Here is an 18205-nt window from a genome sequence, read left to right as displayed (position 1 = left end):
AACTTTTTGTACAAAACCGAATGACTTTTCTTGCGTAAAGTATTTTGAAATAGTTTTGCGTCTGGAAAAACGGAAGCTTCTTTTCTTCAAAAAGACTTAATAGTTTTACAAAACTAAGGTACATTGTACTAACTTAACAGGCTAGAAATAACGAACAGTGATCGATCTCATAAATCTCAAAATCAATATCAAAGTATAATCAGGGTATAAAATATGGACGATAAAGGGTCAGCCTACGTAACCAAATTTAATGTACTCTTCTTGCAGTTCAGAGCGATCATATTTCCTCCATTATTTTTAGGGTTTTTTTTTTAAATATGCCTCTTCGGAACAATAATCTGAAATGACATTTTGAAGAAAAATCAAGCTCTTAATATTTATATCCAATTGTTTTTTTTTTCATGGAAGCAATTTTCTCATAACAAATGGGATTCCCTATTTTCATAGCACAAACTCGTCACTGTAATGTTTTTCAGTGCGACTCTATTTCATTTTATTGAAGGCCATACTAAAATTATTCTTGGTTTAACGCCATCTGGCGGGTATGTTTCCCACAAATCTCCCACAAATTTATCAATCAAGCGGCTAATTCTCTCAGTTCATTCCCAGATTTATTCAATGTCAAGACTACTGTATTTTTTTCTTACCTTTGATGCATTTACAAATCTTTAAAACTGCTTATATTGTATCCAAAGGAACAAATTTAAACTCTTATTAATTATAAAGAAGCAAATCTGTAAAGAAATTCGAGTGTATTCTATCATATTTTATTCTTTGAGATCCTTATTTATGAAAACCTGTTTACAATTCCTTATGTGTGAAATTGAAGTCTTTTTTCCCCTTGAAATTAAAGAATGACAACATGACAACATATAAAAGATTTCTTTTTCATATTTAAGTCAATACTTTGCTTAGTATTGAAAATTAGTTCGGTTTGAGGGTACCTTTCAAAATTCAGGGATACAAAGATATTAGTTACCTAAATTGGCCTAATCATATATTGGAATCGATGAGAAGCTCTACATTGTGGTACAGTGTATATATACTCCGTATATGCATATTTGTATTTATGTGAAAACATAAAGTAATTTATAGCATCTCGATTACATTGTCAATTTTTTCCGGAATAACAAAAATCTTTCCATTACGGTTCTGTACTTTACCGCCATATTGATCACGTGATATTTGTTTATTGAAGCTGTAGCCATTGTTTGAATGTGTAGAAACTTTTACATTTGTTTGATATTTTCCTTGCGTTTGTGTCCATATATTCTCATGCAAGACACATGTTTCATTGCTAGTGTTTGACGGTGCATCGTAAGTACATTCTCCTTAATTTTATATAATGTAAAAGAGTTTGTGGCGGTTTACATCCGATTACGTAACTCGCCATCATGGTTATGAAACTTGTAGTTTTAGGACATTCATTTGTCAGTAGATTGGAAGACTTTGTGAATAGTTCTCCTGATAACCGTGTGACAAAAAATTTGAACTTAAGTTTGGAGGAAATTCATGTTTCATATGCAGGATTTCGGGGAGCGACATTGTCAAAGGTTAGGGCGCAAGGTCTGCGTTACGTAAGGCTCTTTCATCCAGATGTGGTGGTATTGCAAGCCGTATCAAATGACCTCTGTGATCCTACTAAATCAGTATCAGATGTCTTCAAACAATTGATTGACTTTGTTATATCCCTTCGTTATGCAGAATCAGTGAAACATGATGTAATTCTACAAACTTTACACAGAAGACCCCCCAGTTACCGCATACGTTATGAAGTGGATACTCAGTGGTTCAATGAAAGAGTGGATGAACTTAATATGAGAATATCATCCTATTTATGTAATGTGGAAGGATCAAAATTTTTCCGCTTATCAGGTTTCTGGTCCTCTACAAGTCAGGACATGGTGTTTTCTCAAGATGGTGTACACCTGAATTTGCAAGGAATGAAGAAGTATTATAATAATTTGCGAGCAGTAGTAGTTTCTACACTTAAAACCATAACAAATGGTGGGTATGAATTTTGTTTGAAAATATAGGAGGATAGTTAACTACACATGGCAAAACATTTTTGTCACTGCCACTGGGCCTATGTTTTACACTTGGTTTCAAGATATGTCAAAGGCAGAGCTAAATCTTTGTTCAAGTGAATTGTAAACAAAATAATAAGCCTTACTCAACTGTTTATTACAAAGTTTAAAATGTTGTCTCTTTATGGTCGAGGCCCATAACTTTGGAATTGTTGTTCCCCTATATATGGTTGGGGTAAACAACAGTTTTTATTATTCATGGCTATTTAAAAAAGGAATTTACCCCTATATGGTTGAGGTTTTTGTTTTCTAATCAACATTTTATTAATTAGAATATGTTTGCTTAATTTATATATTATTCAGTGCTTTTATATTATCATATCCCTATATTAGGGGTATTTTCTCTGCTGGGATATGAGTTCTGTGATTATACCCCTATATGGTTGGGGATAATTATTTATATATAAAGATATATAAGATTTATTAATTACACTATCTGCCTGTTGTTTGCTTTTTGGATATGAACACTTTATTATTTGACCCCTATATGGTTGGGGTTTTTCAAGGGTACCCTACTTATTTGGAGTTTGTATTTTTTATCCCCCTCCCTCACCAGTTTTCATGTTTTTGTGCTTTTTACACCTGCCTTATTGAAACTTGTCCCTATACGGTTGGGACGTGTTTTTTAGCACTGAATAGAAGATATTACACATTGCATTTATGATCATGCTGTCTTTCTTATTATGATCATAGATTATTATTATGCCTATATACGTATGGTGTGGGTTTAGTTAAATTTGCCCCTATATGTTTGGGGTATTCCCCTATATGGTTGGGGCACCATCTTTCGGTTCTCTATAGAAGTGCAGTAATATTCATTTTGGGGGTTATGCTTTGTTTCCTAATTTTGATTACAGGTTTATGATTGTGCCCCTATATGGTTGGGGATTTATTAAAATGTGCTCTATAGACAAACACATGTCTTTTAGCTTTGGATAAAGTTAATGAATATGTGCGTTATGCAATAAAGGATATGCTGTGTTTCCTAGTTATGGTTACAGGTTTATTAATATGCCCCTATATGGTTGGGGCTTTCTGTGTATATTCATGCCCCTATATGGTTGGGGTTTCTTTGATGTAATTACATATGTTTTTCATAAATTGGTGGTTCAAGTGGGCTTGTTACATCTAATTGGACAGGTAATTAGACCATAGGTGACTAAGATTGTGTAATCACAAGGAATGCTGATGTTTTAGTGGCAATATGTTTATATATATATTGTTGGGCTCCTATATGGTTGGGGCCTTAACCCTTATCAGGTGTAATTTGTGATGAAAATTATATACCCCTATATGGTTGGGGAACACATGGCCATTGATAAAAGGACAGAAATTCTATGCACCTATATGGTTGGTGGGCATGTTTAAGTTCTTATAAATATGGCATTCCTGTTCATAAATGTTTGTTATAAGTATCTTTTACTCAAGTCCATTGTGAGAGTCAATAATTTTACCATGTTGATTGACATGTATTAAAAATTCAGATTTGACTTATTATGCTCAAGTCCACACTGGTATAATGGTATTTCTAAATGAATTTACATACATGCTTATATTATCAGTTGAAAGCTGTTAATTAACCAAATATGTATGATAATTTCCACAAAAAAGCTATGTTTTTACATAGTCAATGAATTTGTTGTGGTACAATAATTGTGTTTGATATTAAGTCCCTGTACCAGTATTACAGTATTAGTACTGAAGCCTTATTCATTGACCAGAGCTGTGGTTAAGAATAAAATATATTTCATTTATATCATTTTGATAAACAATTTTACAGATGAGCGAACCCAAAATGCCAAACGCCAACCAAGAGGGAGGCGAACTCAGGTCATTCCAGCAGCAGCAGGGTCTGCAGAGCAGGCTGCACAACAGACTGTGCAACAGACCGCACAGGACCAGCTGGTGGCAGCAGTAACGGACAAGGTCCTAGAAGCGATCAGAAATGAATCCAATCAGGAGTCCCAACAGATGGTAGAAACTGAGGATAGGGGAAGGAAAAAGCACAAAGAGCCAAAGAAAAAGAGAAAAAGAATATCTTCACCTCCTAGATCACCTTCCATTGCAGGTACTAACTCAGATTTGATTGACTCTTCAGGTGATGAAAATTCCTCAGATGAAAATACGAGTACTGATGTCTCCTCATCAGCTGAGTCTGATAATGATGACAACTATTTGCTGTCAACGCCAATATCAGCACAGGTTGAAACAAAAATCAAAAACAAAATCTGGCAAAATAAATATATTGACTTTAGTAAACTTTTGCCAAGGGAAGATATTGCCTCAGACAGGTCTGTTCAACTTAAAAGTACAGGCAATTCTGAATTAAAATTACTTTCAACCAAGTCAAAAACTCTCATCAAATCCATAGATCAATGGACATCAGCTTTTCTAAAATTTTTGGCAATTTATTCAGAAAAATTTCCAAAGCAAGTTGCATCAGTTATTAAACATGGAGAAATTGTCAGAGAGTTGGCTAATAGACATGCAGGTTTATCATGGCTGACGTATGCTAAACAAGTTCGTAAGGACATTGAGGCAAGGTCTATCCCTTGGGGCCAGTTGCATTATGAATATTGGGTTATGGCCAGCACATCTAGAAATTTTCATCATAATTTCCAAACCCATTTTCGTACCAAACACAATTTTCAAAGAAGAGGGGGGCCCCAGAAAGGTAGGAAAAGACCACCTGGATTCTGCTATGCATTTCACAGAAATGGGAAATGCTACCAGAACAACTGTCAATATAAACACACATGTTACCAGTGTAAGAAAAACCACTCAGCCCTTCAATGCCCAAGAGGTAATCAGTCAGCCCCAAACAACAGCTCCCCAAGCTACCCATCAAGTTCATTCTCATCAGCCACCACTGCAAACAAATAGTTCTGTTGTTACTCCAGTACGCATAACTATTTTAAAACAGCTATTAGAAGGCTATCATCAAAATTTGAAAGAATTTTTATATGAAGGTTTTGAAAAGGGATTTAGATTAGGTTATGAGGGTCCAAGACAACCACGTTTTTCTTCCAATTTGTTATCAGCCAAAACTCTTCCAAATATAACATTAGAAAAATTAAACAAAGAGATTTCACTTGGTAGAATAGCTGGCCCATTTGAGGAACCTCCTTTTATTAATATTCAGTGTTCACCAATAGGTCTGGTGCCCAAAAAAGAAGCTAACGAATTTCGAATGATTCAGCATTTGTCATTTCCTGATGGGCATTCAATAAATGATTTTATACCAGACGAATTATGTTCCGTTTCCTACACAACAATCGATGACGCAATCAGATTAATAAAGCAGATTGGTCCTGGGTGCCTTCCTGCAAAAACTGACATTGCTTCTGCTTTTCGTATAATACCTGTCCACCCACTTGACCATGAGTTACTAGGTATTCAGTTTCAAAATAAATTTTATTTTGATAAATGTCTTCCCATGGGTTGCTCAATATCCTGCTCCATTTTTGAAACTTTCAGTACAGCATTGCAGTGGATAGCTTGCAACAAGTTTGGAGTCCCTAACATGTTGCATATATTGGATGATTTCTTAGTTATAGGACCCCGGGACTCTACAATATGTGGTTTAGCATTACAACAATTTATATCTTTATGTGAGGTGTTGGGGGTTCCAATTAAATCAGAAAAAACAGAGGGCCCTTCTACAGATATTGTTTTCCTAGGAGTACAACTAGATACAGTTAGGTGGGAAGCTAGATTACCCCAAGATAAAGTCCAAAAAATCCGTGAGGCAGTTAAGCTAGCAAAAAATCGCAAAAAGATGAAACTTCGTGAAATTCAGTCCTTGATTGGGCTGTTAAATTTTGCTTGCTGTGTTGTAGTACCTGGACGTGCATTTCTGCGTCGTCTTATTAATTTAACAGTAGGTATAAAAAAGCCTCATCATAGGATTCGTCTGAATAAGCAAGCAAGGTTGGATTTGTTAGCTTGGGAAACTTTCATAGACAACTTTAATGGCAAGTCAATCTTTCAACATAGTCAACATTATTAATAGACTTTCTTCGAAAGATCTATCACAGTGTAAATTTTGATAAAAACAATTTTAGTGACATGTTTTACCTGACTTTGAAATATACTTTTAATTATCTGTAATTACTTTAAATATCACGAAAAACTTTAATTATGCTAATTACTATGTTACTCAAAACGCGCCAATTTAATCAATTTACTCAACATGTCATGAGTTATTCTATCTAAGCCATCTGTCACTCATGTTCAGAATTGTGCTAATTGTCATTGTTATACTTTATTATTTATATGTTACATGCATCATTGTTAATCAGTCAAGTCCTAGGCTTCGGATTGTTCGGGTGCAATTTTTGGATTTCCAGAATTCACCCTACCGACCTAAGTTATAATAAAGTGCTATTCCATCGTTAGCATTTTTATGTTTCATTGTTGCCGGAAAGTTTTTACACTCATTGTCCCCGGTGACAATTTGGTGGAGAATCCTAAGGGTATAACACCTGGGACTGCTGCATATATTTTGTAGCAGTTTGATCCTGAGTACCAGCAACTAAGCGAGTTTCCCCAAGACGGCTAACAACTATAACCTCAACGACACCATGCAAACCCGGAGAAAAGGATTTTACCGCTCCTCCCGAACATCTTTCCAGCGCCATTGTCTTTGGCGTCCTTGGAATACACCAGGACCAGCACGAATTTTCTCGACACCGGGATCCAGTCCACGGTGCTATAGGTGCGGGAAAACTTTCTTCCACGGCCACCTTTTCACGTGTCTAGCTACACGTTCCGAGTGTTTCGTGTGCGGAAAACTTGGTCACCATGCGAAAGTATGTTTCTCTTCTGCAACCACACCTTACCGTTCCTCCCAAAGGAATACATTTCCGTTGGCGTCCATCGATCATTCAACGATCAAAAAGGATCAAGCCAAAGGGTCAGGACGGGCCTGCTTGAAGACAAACCCGGGAAACCCGTCTGTAGGATCGCCTGACAAGTCGTCAAAATGCGATTCTACTGCAGGTATGTGTTTTACTCGGACTGCTTCCAATAGTAGTCCGAAGAGTGTTGCTGTTGCGGAGACGCAAAGGAAGAGTGTACTTTATCTGCAGACGAAGTCCGTAAGCAAACGGTGCAGGGATTCGAAAAGAATAAAGGACTATTACGATAGATTGCAGTTAGTGAAATCTTTACCATTCCAAGACCTAAGTTCCGAAGATATTCGTAATTTATTTAAATCAACAGGCCACACCATCCAACTAACTGCATTACAGAATAAAAATAAGACCTTAAAGACAAAAATTAGTGAACTTATACGGAAATGTGACAATCTTCATACCGTAACATCCACTCTTCATAAACAAATTTCAAAGTTACAGAACAGACCAAACGAACGAAGACCATACGACTCAACTAGACGTGTCGACAAACAACACCCTTTCCTCCCGCTACCAACACCAACCAAGCGTTACTGGTACCAACAACCTAGTGTTCCACATGCCAGTCCCCGGTGATTCCTGAGACGAGGACGTCTCATTTTTCGAAGCGAGAGGGAATTATCACAGTGTAAATTTTGATAAAAACAATTTTAGTGACATGTTTTACCTGACTTTGAAATATACTTTTAATTATCTGTAATTACTTTAAATATCACGAAAAACTTTAATTATGCTAATTACTGTGTTACTCAAAACGCGCCAATTTAATCAATTTACTCAACATGTCATGAGTTATTCTATCTAAGCCATCTGTCACTCATGTTCAGAATTGTGCTAATTGTCATTGTTATACTTTATTATTTATATGTTACATGCATCATTGTTAATCAGTCAAGTCCTAGGCTACGGATTGTTTGGGTGCAATTTTTGGATTTCCAGAATTCACCCTACCGACCTAAGTTTATAATAAAGTGCTATTCCATCGTTAGCATCTTTATGTTTCATTGTTGCCGGAAAGTTTTACACTTATTTTCCCCGGTGATAGATCCATCAGTGATGTCATTAGTCAGACGATTGGTTCTAGCTTGCTTGAGATTTAATATTCTGTTCAAATCCGAGCATATTCCTGGGAAGAAAAATGTTTTACCAGACTTACTTTCGCGTTTGCAGGTAGAGAAATTCAAGGAATTAGCACCTTACATGGACAAGTTCCCAGCCAACATCCCTCAGGAGTACCTACACATTTAGTAAATTCGACATCAAAACTGCTTGATGCTGCAATGTCAAAAAATACCCAGGTGTCATATGAGGTAGCTTTAAATGCTTATCGTAAATTCTTCCGGACAAATTTCAGTACAAGTCCAACATTTCCATCTCAGTTAAATCACATTATGTCTTTTATAGCATGGTTATATCAACATAAAAAATCTTACAACACAATAAATACCTATGTTGCAGGTATTTCTTATTATCACAAAATACATGGTCTCTCTGACCCAACTCAGTTTTTTGTCATTAAGAAGCTTCTCAAAGGAGCTCAGCACTTATCCAATGCTCCAGATATCCGTTTACCAATAACACCTCATATTCTTTTCAAGCTAGTCCATGCGCTTAAACACACAGTGGCTGGAAAGTTTAGCAGACGCCTTCTGACAGGCATGTTTACACTCTGTTTCTTTGCATTCCTGAGAGTAGGTGAAGTAACTGTGAAATCTTTAAAAAATTCAAGTAGAAATCTTGTTCATCTAAAAAATTTATCATTTGACCCAGTACGAGGAAGACCTAAATCTATGACATTAACACTCAGACATTTCAAACATCATGACTCAGGTAGACCTGTGTCCTTGCAAATAGCAGCTCAGACTTGTAAAAATATATGTCCAGTAATAGCTATGCAAAAGTACTTATCAGTCAGAAGTAAATGTCAGGGCCCTTTATTCAGTTTTGATGGTCAAAAACCAATTAATCAGGCTTACTTTACAAATGAACTAAAAAATGCATTATCATTTGTTGGTCTTGACACAACTAAGTACAAATCACATAGTTTTCGTATAGGAGCAGCGTCTTATGCTTTTCAGTGCAAAATTCCCGGGGATAAAATTCGTTTAATGGGTCGCTGGAACTCCAGTGCTATTAGGCGATATTTTAGGATACCAGTTTTTGATACAGTGGAAATTTCACCTCTTAATCTTGTTTGATTTACATTTTAGACAGTTTACATTCAGACTTTGCACAATTGGCTATTGCTTTATAATTGGACTGTCTGAGGCAGCTGATTATGAAATAATGTTGTATTCTCTAGTCAGACTGTCTGAGGCAGCTGCTAGGTGAGCAATTTTTCAAGGTGGCCATTACCCAGTACTCATAGTTTTTTAACATTACATGTTTACAAATGACTGTCTGAGGCGGCATTTGTGATTACGTCAAGTTTGATAGTTTTTTAAATTTAACTATGACTTCTAGGTAACATTACATGTTTGCAAATGACTGTCTGAGGCGGCATTTGTGAATATAACAAGTTTTTATTGTTTTTGATTTTAAGTATTAAACCCTAGTCATGTTTGTTTAATGACATGTAATTATATGCACAAGATATTTCTTGTAGATTATTGTAGGTCATGGTTAAAGAAGCTATAATAGAAAACTCTTATTTTTTAATGTTTGGGTTTTCATTTTAGATATGAGTGTGATATGTATATATAGCTGACTTGGTGCTTCCTAATTTTACATAACTGTGGTATATATACTTCCAAAAATACATGTTGATTTGTTTTTCGAAACTTGTGATCAAATTAAAACAGAGTTGTGGGTTTAATCATGTTAATTGTGCACATTTGTTATAGAATAGATGTAAACAAACATGAGTAAGTAGTTCTTATTCAATGTTATTATACTTTCATGTTAAATACTAAAATCTGATTGGTTTATAAGCATTTAACAATCCGTAATGTTACCCTCAGCGTTAGCAACACACTTGACAACGGGTAACATTACGAAAATATCACATGCGTTCAAATCATGCGCGTACGGTTCACCGTAGAATTCTCAAAACGTCGGTTGTGCGTTTGAAAGAAGCCAAATAAACGACGTCAATTAAAGCTTGCGTCCGATGTAGCTTACTTGAAACAACAAACGACAGACGAAACATCCTTGCGAGTGCAAACTTTAGATGATAAAGGACTTTTTGAGTAGCAAACAAACAATAAAGAGGTTGGTAAATCTTTTCCGAAGCTTTCTTATTGAGAAAATAGAAGCGGGGAGTTTGAAAGCTTTCTAAGCGTGAACTTAACGACGATCTCCGAAATTTTTTTTATGACATCCGAAATCAATAAGACATTCAGTATAATAAAATAAATAGTGCACGTTTTTGAGGGTAACAGTTGAAATTGACACCCCTCGGAAAACCATTGTCAACCTCCGCTGACGCGTCGGTTGACAATGGTTTTCCTTGGGGTGTCAATTTCAACTGTTACCCTCAAAAACGTGCACTATTTATATAATAGCATATTTCCTGTTTGGAAAGTACATATGTTACTCTGTGGGACTTGATTACCTTTCTTCCCATTCGTCTCCTCTGGATGGGCCACTTGTTGCCAATTTGACAACAAGTTCATGGCGTTTTTTATAAGGATTAGTCCCATCTTTTTTGCCATAACTAGTCCAATGGGCAATACTTATTGTACATTTGTTATTTCTATGTCAGTATTTGTACGGTGTATATCTTAGGCACATTTATCTTTGTGTACATGTAATGAGATATATTTTACATGAGATTTACTGTCCTATTTTGTGCCTTAGAATTTTTACGAGTATCATATGTACTTCTAAGATTGGGAAACATTTTTGGCATTTTCAATAATAAATGCTCTTTTTCGACAAACTCGGTGTTATGTTATCTGTTGGGCAAAAAACAGAGCAGAGTAGACTCGTGGCTAAAAAGGTACCTCTATTATATTAGAAGAGGATGGTATAATTGTATTTATGTGAAAACATAAAGTAATTTATAGCATCTCGATTACATTGTCAATTTTTTCCGGAATAACAAAAATCTTTCCATTACGGTTCTGTACTTTACCGCCATATTGATCACGTGATATTTGTTTATTGAAGCTGTAGCCATTGTTTGAATGTGTAGAAACTTTTACCCACCTCCATCCCCCTATCTTCCACCTGTTTTTTGCATTTGTACTTGGTGTCTTAGGCTAAATATATTTTTGAAATACAATTGATCAAGTTTTATACATTTACTCTAGTCCCATTCATTTGTACAAGCATGTTATGTGTTTTTATAATGTTTGTTTGCGTTTTTTTTATAAGGATTAGTCCCATCTTTTTTGCCATAACTAGTCCAATGGGCAATACTTATTGTACATTTGTTATTTCTATGTCAGTATTTGTACGGTGTATATCTTAGGCACATTTATCTTTGTGTACATGTAATGAGATATATTTTACATGAGATTTACTTTTTTATAAGGATTAGTCCCATCTTTTTTGCCATAACTAGTCCAATGGGCAATACTTATTGTACATTTCTTCTTCAAAGGAACTGCAACGCACTCTCTCTTTATATGATCAATGGAGCTCCTTTCAAACACCAGCAACTCTAACCCAGGGGTGAAGAATTTCACAGATCGGGTAAAAACACCTTTCTCGTTAATACTACTTTATATTCGATTTGCGCGGGATTATTCAATTTCGTTCGTCTGCGGGTCTGTCCATCTGTTACAAGAACTTTAACCTTGTTCATAACTTCTGATTGAGAAAAAAGGCTTTTATATTTCACATATGCACAAGCTGTAAAAACCTTCAATGGTCCGTAAAGTTTGACCTTCTTTTCAAAAATTTTAACATTGGTTATAACTATTTAATGATACAATATAGGGATTTTAAATTTGTTTAATTACCTGAATGATTTCTTTTATCTTGACCTTCAAATTTGCTCTACTTTTTTTTTCAAAAATGTTAACAACATTGGTAATATATCTTATGAATGAGAAAAGATAGAGTTTTCATATTTCACATGTACATTTGGCGCAGTGGTTACAGCGTCCGCTCTAGAGTTGATCCTTACGTCGCGGGTTCGAATCTCACTGTGGGACGTGGAGACCGGTCTTTTGGATGGGACCGTATAAACCGAGGTCCCGTGTCGCAGTAGGTGCTAGCACGAAAAAGATTCCTCACTGCTCAATGGCCCTTAGTGCCGAGTATAGGTAAAAATTTGCAGTTCTCCATCGGCAAGTAGTGGCGTCTCCATATAAGTGAAAAATTGTCGACAGGGACGTTAAACAACAAACAAATCAAACACACACATGTACATTTCCTGTGACAATATCTTTCAAGTAATACTATAACTTTTGACCTCCTGATCTTTTTCGTCAAGTTTGACCTACTTTTCTAAAGTTTTTATCTTCAGCTGTAGGATTTGCGCCAGAAGAGATTGGGTTTTTTTTAGCTCACCTGAGCCGAAGGCTCAAGTGAGCTTTTCTGATCGAAATTTGTCCGTTTTCTGTCGATGTTGTTAACTTTTTCACATTTTCATCTTCTTCTCAAGAACCACTGGGCCAATTTCAACCAAACTTACCACAAAGTATCCTTGGGTAAAGGGGGTTCAAGTTTGTTCAAATGAAGGGACACGCCTTCTTTCAAGGGGAAATAATTTTGAATTCGTGAAAAATTAATGGCATCATTTAAAAATCTTCTCAAGATCCACTGTGCTTGAAAATATAAAACTTATGTGGAATCACTGTGGGGTAGTGTAAATTCAAGTTTGTTCAAATCATGACCCCTGGTTTTAGGGTGGGGCCACAATGGGCGATAAAGTATTATATAGGAATACATAGGAAAAATCTTCAAAAATTTTCTTCTTAAGAACTGCAAAGCCATGATTGGTCATATTAAATGCAAGCATCCTCAGGTAGTGTAGATTCAAGTTTGTTCTAACACGACCTTCAGGGGTAGGGTGGTGCCACAATGGGTGATCAAAGTTTTACATAAGAATACATAGGAAAAAAATCTCTAAAAATCTTCTTCTCAGGAACAGCAAAGCCATGATTGGTCATATCTATATGCAAGCATAATCATCCTCAGGTAATGTAGATTCAAGTTTGTTCTAACACGACCTCCAGGGGTAGGGTGGGGCCTTAATGGGTGATCAAAGTTTTACATAGGAAAATTCTTTTAAAATCTTCTCTTCAAGAACAGCAAAGCCATTATTGGTCATATTTTTTATGCAAGCATCCTCAGGTAGTGTAGATTCAAGTATGTTCAAACATGACCTCCAGGGGTAGGGTGGGGCCACAATGGGTGATCAAAGTTTTACATAGGAAAATTCTTTTAAAATCTTCTCCTCAAGAAAAGCAAAGCCATGTTTAGTCATATTTAAATGGAAGCATCCTCAGGTAGTGTACATTCAAGTTTGTTCAAACCATGACCCCTGGGGGTAGGGTGGGGCCGCAATAGAAGATCAAAATTTTTACATAGGAATACATCGGAAAAATCTTTAAAATTATTCTCAAGAACAGCAAAGCCATGATTGGTCATAATTATATTAAAGCATCTTCAGGTAATGTAGATTCGAACTTGTTCAAATTATGACCCCCCCCCCCCCCAGGAGAATAGAGGGGCCATAACAGGGATCATAGTAAATATACAAAGGAATATAAGGATATATCAATAAATATTTTCTTCATAAGTGCAGCAAAGCCATTTTGTGTCATATTAATTCAATAACATCCGTAGGAAGTGTAGATTCAAGTTAGTTCAAATCATACCCCCCCCCCCTTTAAACTTTTCAAGACTGAACTGATTTCTGCTTTTTCTTAGCCAGGTGAGCGATGTGGCCCCCTGGGTCTCTTGTTTATCTTTGGCCTTTGCACCAGAAGAGATTGTGATTTCATAGTTGTCTCCCGCTTTCGCGATTGCAATTGGACATTACTTGCGACAAGACCTTTTTCAAATGAACTGCTTTTTTATTTACATCGACACTGACCTTCAAATTTGACCTACATTTTTAAGAAAAATTAACATTACATTTACCTTGATCATAACTTTTGAATGAGAAGAGAAAGGGCTTACTTATTCCACATGTACATTAGCTGTGACAAACCTTTTTCAAATGTCATACAGTTTTTGAACCCATGACCTTGAAGTTTGACTTGCTTTTCAAAAATTTAAACATTGATATAATATTGGTATTAACTTTTGAATGAGAGAATATAGAGCATTCATATTTGACATGTGCATTACCTTAGACGGGACGTTTCCGATTTAAGATATTTGACCACGTGACATTGACCTTGAAATGACAACGTGACATTGACCTTGAAATTTGACCTAATTTAAATAGAAACAAATTGTTCATATGTGACAAGTGCATTACCTGTGACAAGAGATTCCGACTGTGCTATGATAGATTTGAAATTGACCTTCACGTTTTACGTACGTTTCAAAAATTTTTATTATTGATAACTTTGAAGGAGATCTAGAAAAGATAGGGCATTCGTATTTGACAAGTACATTAATTGTGACAGGACGTTTCCATACATGTATGTACTGTAACTTTGAATCCCATGACCTTGAAGTTTAACTTACTAAATTTTCTAAAATTTTAACCTTGAAATTTGACCTAATTTTAAAAAAAATAAACATTGTTGATAACTTTTGAAACAAATTGTTAATATGTGACAAGTGTATTACCTTTGACAAGAGTTTCCGACTGTGCTATGATATATTTCACCTTGACCTTCACGTTTCACGTAAGTTCAACAAATTTTTATTATTGATAACTTTGAAGGAGATCTAGGAAAGATAGGGCCCTCATATTTGACAAGTATATTACTTAGGAAAGGAAGTTTCCATATGTACTATAACTTTTAACCCCATGACCTTTTTTTCATTGCTAATAACTTTTGAATGAGAGAAAATAGGGCTTTCATATTTTTAGGTCACCTGAGTCACTCAGGTGACCTATTGCTATCTGTTTTCGTCCGTCGCCGTGCGTCGTCCGTCGTGCGTTAACTTTTGAACATTTTTTTCAACTTCTTCTCCAAACTGCTAAACCCATTTCAACCAATTTTGGCATATAGCATCTATGGGTGAAGGGGAACAAAAATTGTGAATTTCATGGTCCCTGCCCCCCTAGGGCCTGAGGGGTGAGGCTAAAACCACCAAAATTGATGTTATATTTAAAAATCTTCTTTACTCCTGAACACCAAGCAGTCAAACTGTTGGCATGATTGTAATAAGCATTGGGCCCTCTACCAAAATTGTGAAATTCACGGCCCCAGGGTCAGGGGTTCTGGTGCTAGGGCGGGGTTATATAGATCATATAGTGAAAGTACATTATTTCTTTGAAAATCTTCTCTTCTCCAGGGTATTATTTAAACAAACTAAGTGCATAGTTATGATAAGCAATGATGCCTTTTCTAAAATTGTGAATTTCATGACCCCTGAGTCAGGAGTTCCGGTGTTAGGGCGGGGCTCTTTTGATTATATGACTAAATGCATTAATTCTTTGAAAATCTTCTCTGTTCCTGGGTATTATTTAAACAAACCAAGTGCATGGTTATGATGCCCAAGGATGCCTATTCCAAAATTGTGAAATTCATGGCCCCTGGGTCAGAGGTTCTGGTGTTAGGGCGGTGGGTTCTGGTGATAGGGCGGGGCTCTATTGATTAGATAGTGAAAATGCATTAATTCTTTGAAAACCTCTGCTCCTGGGTATTATTTAAACAAACTAAGTGCATGATTATGAAAAGCAATGATGCCTGAAATTCATGGCCCCAGGGTGGGGCGGGGCTCTATTGATAATATAGTGAAAGAGCATAATTTTTTTGATAATATAGTGAAATTGCATTATTACTGTTGAATAATCCTGTCTGCTCCTTAGTGTTGAGCAGATAAACAAAGTGCATTTATGATGAACAATTGTGCTTCTTACAATTTTTTTTTTAAACTTGTGGTTCAAGGATTTGGATTGGACGTTTCGCAGGGGAGGGGGGGGGGGTATATTGATAATATAGTGAAAATGTGCTGTGTTGAATCTGTAGTGAAAATGTATTATTTCTTTGAAAATCTTCTCTGCTCCTTGGCATATTTAAGGCAAACAGAATAAAAGTTTTAATGAGCAAGGATATTTTTACTAGATTTTTCAACATCAGGACCATTTGGTCAAGTGTTCTGGTCCTGGCCAGCGCTCTATTAATTTGTATTCTACTGAGAGAAGTTATATCCCTTTGCCATACACCTTTGATAATTAATCACTGTAAATAATGTATTTGAAAGTCAATAGACTAAGAGAATTATGCAAAAAATGATATTTTATAATACAAAAAGTACACTCATAGTTTTAATGATCAGGTAAACTTGTAAATAATAAATAAATCAAAATGAGACAAAAATAACTTATCTCATTAAATGTTCTTCAAAGACCAAGAGAGGCCAATGTAAGAGGTCACAATATGGGATTAACAGTAGTACAGAAGAACTAATAGTTTGTTAATTGTCTGCATTGCGATAGTGATAAATGGGGGATAAATTAGAATTTACGAGTTGTTACTGAATACTAGACTAATTATTTCATTGATCCTGATCATCCTATTTCTCTTGCTTTTGGGCAACAAAGCTTCATCTATCAGTTTATTTTATACTTTATGGATCCTCTAAATTGTTGTATTATACTCAGGTGACCGTTAAGGCCCTTGGGCCTCTTGTACATGTTCATTACCTATGAAAGCACCTGATGAGAGGTATATTTTTTGTTTCCATGACCTTGACCTAGAAATTTGAAGGACACATAAACAAGACAGTAACAATATGCTATAAATAATTGCACCCCAACCACTACGAGGCTTAAAGCGGGGGACCACCATGCTTTGAATTTACTTGTTTTCAGTCTCATCATGTGAATCAATTCTGTTAAAACATTTCTTAATGTATTACGACTCTTCACTTTATGATCTAGACCAGTTTGAGATTCAAAAACTTTAATCTTTCCTGTACCTTTTGCTCCAGAACGTATATGCTCCTAACATTTTTCTATGATGGACAGAGAAGTCAGGACAGATAAGACGGTAAACAAACTGCCATAAATCATTTGCAACCAAACCAATAGAAATTTGCTTGTATTCATCTTGTATCAGATATTGCGTTTATCGCAGTCTTTGGCTGCTGCAAGATATGTAAGGGTTGGTTGACAGACTATTCAATGACTGCTTCAATTTTAGAAATCGACCACCAACGCTGATAAAATCATAACTAGGCCCGACGGACTCAAAATTGGTCGGCCGACGAAAAAAGAGGTCAAAATCGGGCAGGAGAACGGCGGATGAACTGCCGACTGTTGCCCGAAGAATTCCATTTTTGCCTCTAAAACCATTGTCCGTTGCAAGGTCGTTCTTAGATATTTGACTTTGATCTCGAGTATAACCGGATCCTTTGTAAGCGGATTTTTTTGTCTGTTTGTTGTTTAACGTCCCTCTCGAGAATTTTTCACTCATATGGAGACGCCATCACTTGCCGGTGGAGGGCTACAAATTTTTACCTATAGTCGGCACTAAGGGCCATTGAGCAGTGAGTGATCTTTTTCGTACCAGCACCTACTGCGACACAGGACCTCGGTGTGTACGGTCTGTGACGGTACATATTGTCGTCGGCGACAATATGTACCAACCCTCACTGCACATATTGTCGTCCATCGGGACATATTGTCGCCGGCTGAAAAGTTCAGGTACTTATTGTCGCTGGCGACATTATGTACCTCACCCTCACTGTACATATTGTCGCCCCACATATATTGTTGATTCAAGATTTCTTTTATTGTTTATTTGGTAGTTTTGTGAATGTAATTGGTGTGTGAATCACACTGACGTGTCTCGTTTGCCATATCATGCAGCGTGTTTGTGACAGTATACATTTTGTCGTCCTGTTCATATTGTCGCCGGCGACAATGTGTACCTACCCTCACTGCGCATATTGTCGTCCATCAAAACATGTCGCAAGACAATGCACGGCAATGCTTCATATAAATATGACTAGTCATGTCTTTGCTGTTTTTGAGATAATTTTTAAAGAACTTTCCCATATATTCCTATGTAGAACTTTGATCGCCCATTGTGGCCCCATCCTAGGCCCGGTTTTATTTGAAGATACTTGAATCTGCGCTTCCTATGTACATGTAATGAAGCTCTTCATATAAGTATC

The 18205-nt window shown here is 36.2% G+C and overlaps 1 protein-coding gene and 1 long non-coding RNA gene across 2 annotated transcripts in view; both read left to right on the top strand.

Annotated features, from left to right (window-relative positions):
* Positions 1-18205, top strand: part of LOC133182075 (uncharacterized) — a 262045-nt gene that overhangs the window by 192867 nt on the left and 50973 nt on the right. The window lies entirely within an intron of this gene.
* LOC133184006 (uncharacterized) lies at positions 1395-10883 on the top strand. Its single transcript, XM_061318880.1, has 3 exons — positions 1395-2007; positions 3868-4155; positions 8174-10883. The coding sequence occupies exons 1-3, from the start codon at positions 1395-1397 to the stop codon at positions 9199-9201; spliced, it is 1929 nt and encodes a 642-aa protein (XP_061174864.1). The 3' UTR covers positions 9202-10883.

Source organism: Saccostrea echinata, unplaced genomic scaffold, assembly GCF_033153115.1.
Source record: "Saccostrea echinata isolate AGI-Se365-2 ecotype Australia unplaced genomic scaffold, CSIRO_AGI_Sech_v1 ptg000009l, whole genome shotgun sequence".
Taxonomy (NCBI): Eukaryota; Metazoa; Mollusca; class Bivalvia; order Ostreida; family Ostreidae; genus Saccostrea; species Saccostrea echinata.
Note: the sequence above shows the minus strand (reverse complement) of the source record. Positions and strands in the feature narration are given on the sequence as shown.

Bases quoted from the DNA above. Each gene is read 5' to 3' on its own strand.
- LOC133184006 (XM_061318880.1), top strand. From the start codon at position 1,395: ATGGTTATGAAACTTGTAGTTTTAGGACATTCATTTGTCAGTAGATTG. The intron at 2,008-3,867 runs GTGGGTATGAAT...ACAATTTTACAG, and splicing joins ACTTAAAACCATAACAAATG to ATGAGCGAACCCAAAATGCC. The intron at 4,156-8,173 runs GTACTAACTCAG...TCGCGTTTGCAG, and splicing joins TAGATCACCTTCCATTGCAG to GTAGAGAAATTCAAGGAATT.